Source organism: Microcaecilia unicolor, unplaced genomic scaffold (assembly GCF_901765095.1).
Source record: "Microcaecilia unicolor unplaced genomic scaffold, aMicUni1.1, whole genome shotgun sequence".
Lineage (NCBI taxonomy): Eukaryota > Metazoa > Chordata > Amphibia > Gymnophiona > Siphonopidae > Microcaecilia > Microcaecilia unicolor.
Window position 1 is genome coordinate 151,841 of NW_021963176.1, and position 6,000 is coordinate 157,840.

Genomic DNA, 6,000 nt, shown 5'->3' on the forward strand with positions numbered 1-6,000 from the left:
GAGCTGGAATTAGAACCCAAGCATAAGGAAGTAAAGTGACTTTCCCAGGGTCACACAGAGTCATTGCCAGGGCTGGGATTAGAATCCAAGCAAAGGGAGTTAGTCTTGCTCAGGGTCACACATTCAGCATTCAGATTCCTCCTCAGCTCTGGCACTTTTTAATGGCATCAGATTGCATGACTTTCCTGCTCTCAGGATGACAGTTTCTTCATCTGAGATGGGGACCGGTCAGGCCCTGCAACATGTCTTCTGTGGGACTAAAGACCCCAGCTTCTTTGTGGGAAATCAGATCCATGTTACAGTTAATTCTGGCATTTCTATTCTGCTTGTTTTTTTGACAGAGGGATGCAAAGTGCTTATATAATGGCAAAATCTAAAAAAAATAAAAATACAATTCACACAAACACAGGTAAAGTTAACTAAATGAAAAGCCCAGTGGGATAAACTTGCAATAGTGCACCACAGTCAGAGGCTGAAACCTGTAGTTTAAGGGGAAAGGCCCTGTGTTCCTCATCGGTGTGTTAGCAGACTCATCACAGGCCAGGGCAAAGAGATCATCCCTCTACCTGGCACTGTGTTAGAACGGCAGAGGGGTGGGATGTGATGGGCTTTACCTGCTCTCCTTTCAGGGCCTGATGAATGGTGAGGTTTTCGTTGTTGTGCATGGTGAAGACTATAACTTTCCCTGTGTGGTTAAACCGAGGAGCTCCTGCCACGTAAATCCTGCCAAACTTTGATGACATGATCGAGGTGACTGTGTAACCTGGAAAAAGACACACAGGTCAACAGCTTTATTACAGATACACTCAGCCCTTCTGCACAGTCATTCCTCCCCCCACCTCTTGGGACAGACCTGTGACAGGAACGCTCAGCCCTTCTGCACAGTCTCCCCCCTCCCTGCACCTCGCAGCAGATGTGTGACACATAAGTTAAGAAATCCTAAAGTTGATGAAATCGAATAAAATGACATTTTGCCTGACTGACTGGAAGCTGTAGTTCAGCCTTCTACATTCCTCCTTAGTTCAGTTTCAGCCGAGATCTGGCTTCGATTACATTCAGGCTGACGTCTGGACCTTTCTCAGAGGAATGTGTGTCAGAAGATAAATGAAGTCCCTGGAGCTCTTACAGTCCAGCTTGAGGGGACCCAGCTCACAGCACATGTCCCAAACAGTACTGAAGTTGAAATCTACTACCAGAGACTGAGGAATGACACTTAAGTGGAAACAGCCTCTCAGCAGAAACAGCTTCCAAATTAATCTCAATCACAAGGTCCAATACCGTAGGACTGTATATAGGGCACATACTATCCAGGGACAAACAGCAGGCGCCAGACAGACAGACAGACAGGGAAAGGAGATTCTGCCAGGCCACATCCAGCACCTGTCCCATTTTCAACACTCTGTTCTGCCCCTCCCCAGACCCATTGGCATACAAAGGCCTGTCCTTACTCTGCCCCTTCAGAGGATCCTTAGCTGGAGGGGGAGTGAGGGGTAAAGCCTGGGATAAGTACAGAGGATCCTTAGCTGGGGGGGGGGGGGGAGTGAGGGGTAAAGCCTGGGATAAGAACAGAGGATCCTTAGCTGGGGGGGGGGGGGGAGTGAGGGGTAAAGCCTGGGATAAGCACAGAGGATCCTTAGCTGGGGGGGGGGGGAGTGAGGGATAAAGCCTGGGATAAACACAGAGGATCCTTAGCTATGGGGGGAGTGAGGGGTAAAATCTGGGATAAGCACAGTGGTCCCTTAGCTGGGGGGGGGAGTGGGGGGTAAAGCCTGGGATAAGAACAGAGGACCCTTAGCTGGGGGGGGGGGGGGAGTGAGGGGTAAAGCCTGGGATAAGCACAGAGGATCCTTAGCTGGGGGGGGGGGGGGGGGGCACCAGTGGGTGAGTGAGACAAGGCTCAGTCCTGTAAACTGCTAAACTGGGTCCCGACCCTGCATGGTGGTTCCAGAAGCAGGCTAATCCAGATAAAAGTCCCCTGTAGGTTCTCACATAAATGCTGTGGTCCTTCCTTCTTAAGTGCACCTGACTGATAAAGGCTTAATGACCTTTCTTCCAGGAATTTGTTTAAACCAGTTCACTTGGGCCCCGTGGTATGTATTTGGCCTCATTTCTTTGAGGGTGGGGGAGCTAACAGGCTGCATTAACCACTGCTCCAGAGTACTGAAATTATGCCTCTTCCCACGTCCCCGGTCCTTCTGCAACGGAGGGTTTGTTGAAGAGGCCTGAGTGACCTTTGCTTTCTTTTACCTAGGTATGCACCGTGGTTCTTCAGCTCCTCCGGGAATTCTTGCAGGTAGGACTCTCTGCGAGGAATGATTTTGCCGCTGCTGGTCTCTTTCAGAACCGCTCCGTTCCAGTCATAAGCTCCCACTGCACCCAGTATAATCCCATCCTGCGAGACAGGAGGAAGACATTCATAGCGGGAAAACTGTGGAGGGGCTGCAATATCAGACGTGGGGTGGCCTCTCCCCCAATAAATCAGTCCCACCACCACTCGACAAATTATTCCCACCTTTAGACCTTAAATCAGTATGTCTGGAGCTTTCCTTTCTCTCTACAAAGACTTCATTTTGTGACAGCCTGAACCTGTGAGGTCCACACACCTGGAGGGAGGGAGGGGGTCACTCCTAGAGGCAGGGAGCCAGATTTAGAGGGAGGGAAGGAGCAAATTTTGGAGACTGGGAGTCACACCTGGAGACTAGAAGCCACAACTGGAGGGAGGGAGTCACACCTGGAGACTAGAAGCCACAACTGGAGGGAGAGAGACAAAGCTGGAGGGAGGGAGTGACAGCTGGAGACTGGGAGCCACAGCTGGAAACAGGGAGCCACATCTGGAGGCAGAGAGACAAAGCTGGAGGGAGGGAGTGACAGCTGGAGACTGGGAGCCACAGCTGGAGGCAGAGAGACAAAGCTGGAGGGAGGGAGTCACAGCTGGAGACTGGGAGCCACAGCTGGAGGGAGAGAGACAACGCTGGAGGGAGGGAGTTACAGCTGGAGACTGGAAGCCACAGCTGAAGGCAGAGACAAAGCTGGAGGGAGGGAGTGACAGCTGGAGACTGGGAGCCACAGCTGGAGGGAGAGAGACAAAGCTGGAGGGAGGGAGTCACAGCTGGAGACTGGGAGCCACAGCTGGAGGCAGAGAGACAAAGCTGGAGGGAGGGAGTGACAGCTGGAGACTGGGAGCCACAGCTGGAAACAGGGAGCCACATCTGGAGGCAGAGAGACAAAGCTGGAGGGAGGGAGTGACAGCTGGAGACTGGGAGCCACAGCTGGAGGGAGAGAGACAAAGCTGGAGGGAGGAAGTCACAGCTGGAGACTGGGAGCCACAGCTGGAGGGAGAGAGACAAAGCTGGAGGGAGGGAGTCACAGCTGGAGACTGGGAGCCACAGCTGGAGGGAGAGAGACAAAGCTGGAGGGAGGGAGTCACAGCTGGAGACTGGAAGCCACAGCTGAAGGGAGAGACAAAGCTGGAGGGAAGGAGTGACAGCTGGAGACTGGGAGCCACAGCTGGAGGGAGAGAGACAAAGCTGGAGGGAGGGAGTCACAGCTGGAGACTGGGAGCCACAGCTGGAGGAAGAGAGACAAAGCTGGAGGGACGGAGCCTCACCTGGAGACTGGGAGCCACAGCTGGAAACAGGGAGCCACATCTGGAGGCAGAGAGACAAAGCTGGAGGGAGGGAGTCACAGCTGGAGACTGGGAGCCACAGCTGGAGGCAGAAAGACAAAACTGGAGGGAGGGAGCCACAGCTGGAGGGACGGAGCCTCACCTGGAGACTGGGAGCAACAGCTGGAGGCAGGGACCAACCACTGGAGCCAGGGAAGCACACCTAGAGTCAGGGAGCTATATCTAGGGTAAGTCAGACCTCCAGAGGAAAGCTCAGAAGTTGGGCGTAGAGTGAACAGTGCTGATACCATAGAGCCCTCCAATGCTCAATGCAAATTTTATTCAAATTATATCTGCACTGTAAGGGGGACGAATGTGCCTGGCAGATGCCTACAAGAGTTTGTGGCAAGATGTGGAGCAGAGATAGGGGGGACTGGGGATGAGGGGTGGAGAGGAGAGATAGGGAGCCCTGGTTCCCTTCCTGAATGAACACTGAGCAGGGATTGTCTGGCAAACGTTCTGAGACTGAGCAGAGGAGTCTGGGGGACTAGAAAGAGGTCACTTTATCTCAGTGTGTTTTTGCTAGCGAAAAAGGTGCTGGTACTCAAATGTCAGGCCACCCTTCAGGGATGGGGTGATCACTGAGGGACCCACCCCACAACAGCCAGGCCCCCTGCAACCAGTCACAGAATCTATGACAAGGTAGAATTGGTGTGTAGAGCCTGAACTGTTTCATTAAAACTTGGGGATCATGGGTCAATTTTAGCAAACAATGGGAAAGGTGCCGGTACTCAGTACCCCCAAGTACCCCCTCAAAAAAAGCCCTGCTTTATCTGCCCTGAGCAACCGACAATAGAGGAATAAACGAGCATTTTTCCAGCAGGCATTACATCCAGTGCAGTGTTTTTGCTTTTATTATTAATTTGGGAAGAAAGTTTCACTTCCAAAATCTGGAAAAAATCAAATACAGTATATCTTCTCCTCAAGGCCAGCTCCGAGTTGGCAGTGAGTTTCCTGTGTTGAGAGTGGCTTTGGTTTGTGTGCTGCTCTCCGAGCATTGGGCGGGAACGGGATATGATTTAATTAGCATCTGTTTGTCTACATTTAAATATAATTTGCATTAATCTTTGGAGGGTGGGTCGTTTCTGGTGCTGGAGCCCTCTGAACATTCTGCACAGCTTAACGCCAGGGCTAATCACCTCTAGCGCCCGCGTTAGGTTCTGACCATCAGCATGTTGGAGGCAGGGAGCCAGCCGGACCGGTGCTGCTTAGCTCCCTCTGGTTACATACTGTATTTGAACATGCTCCGAGATTTGCTTATACACAGTCAGGGACAACATTTAAGACAGAGATTGTGTATTAATAAGAGAAGTATACAAGATCAAAATGGGGGTCACGATAAATGTGGTGGATGTAGGTACTGTCCATATGCCTTAGAAACAAAGGTAATTCAAATTCCAAATAGATTATAGAAAACCTTTTTGCTACATTCTAAAATGGACTGTGTGATTTACGGGATAAGGTGTCTTTGTGGCCTATGGTACATAGGTAAAACTGTGAGGAACACTAAATTTTGTTTAGCCCAAAAGATTTTGACAAATACTTGGAGGAAAAGTCCATAGTGTGCTATTGAGGCAGACATGGGAAGCAACTGTTTGCTCTGGGATTTGTAGTATGGAATGTTGCTACTCTGTGAGCTTCTGCATGCAATCTTGTCACTCTTTAGGATTCCAGAATCTTGCTATTCTTTGGGGTTCTACATGGAATCTTGTCACTCTTTAGGATTCCGGAATCTTGCTATTCTTTGGGGTTCTACATGGAATGTTGCTACTCTTTGAGATTCTGCATGGAATCTTATCACTTTTTAGGATTCCAGAATCTTGCTGTTCTTTGGGGTTCTACATGGAATGTTGCTACTCTTTGAGATTCTTCATGGAATCTTGTCACTCTTTAGGATTCCAGAATCTTGCTATTCTTTGGGGTTCTACATGGAATGTTGGTACTCTTTGAGATTCTTCATGGAATCTTATCACTCTTTAGGATTCCAGAATCTTGCTGTTCTTTGGGGTTCTACATGGAATGTTGCTACTCTTTGAGATTCTTCATGGAATCTTGTCACTTTTTAGGATTCCAGAATCTTGCTATTCTTTGGGGTTCTACATGGAATGTTGCTACTCTTTGAGATTCTTCATGGAATCTTGTCACGCTTTAGGATTCCAGAATCTTACTATTCTTTGGGGTACTACATGGAATGTTGCTACTCTTTGAGATTCTGCATGGAAACTTATCACTCTTTAGGATTCCAGAATCTTGCTATTCTTTGTGGTTCTACATGGAATGTTGCTACTCTTTGAGATTCTGCATGGAATCTTATCACTCTTTAGGATTCCAGAATC

At 49.6% G+C, this 6,000-nt stretch overlaps 1 protein-coding gene across 1 annotated transcript in view; it reads right to left on the reverse strand.

Moving 5' to 3' along the window:
• LOC115459045 (integrin alpha-11-like) overlaps positions 1-2,392 on the reverse strand; it is a gene marked incomplete at its 5' end in the record, with an annotated part of 127,725 nt that extends 125,333 nt beyond the window's left edge. Inside the window, 2 exons of the mRNA XM_030188910.1 lie at positions 615-763; positions 2,248-2,392. Coding sequence (XP_030044770.1) covers positions 615-763; positions 2,248-2,392 — 294 coding nt within the window. The remainder of the gene's footprint in view (positions 1-614; positions 764-2,247) is intronic.
• Positions 2,393-6,000: the final 3,608 nt, after the last annotated feature.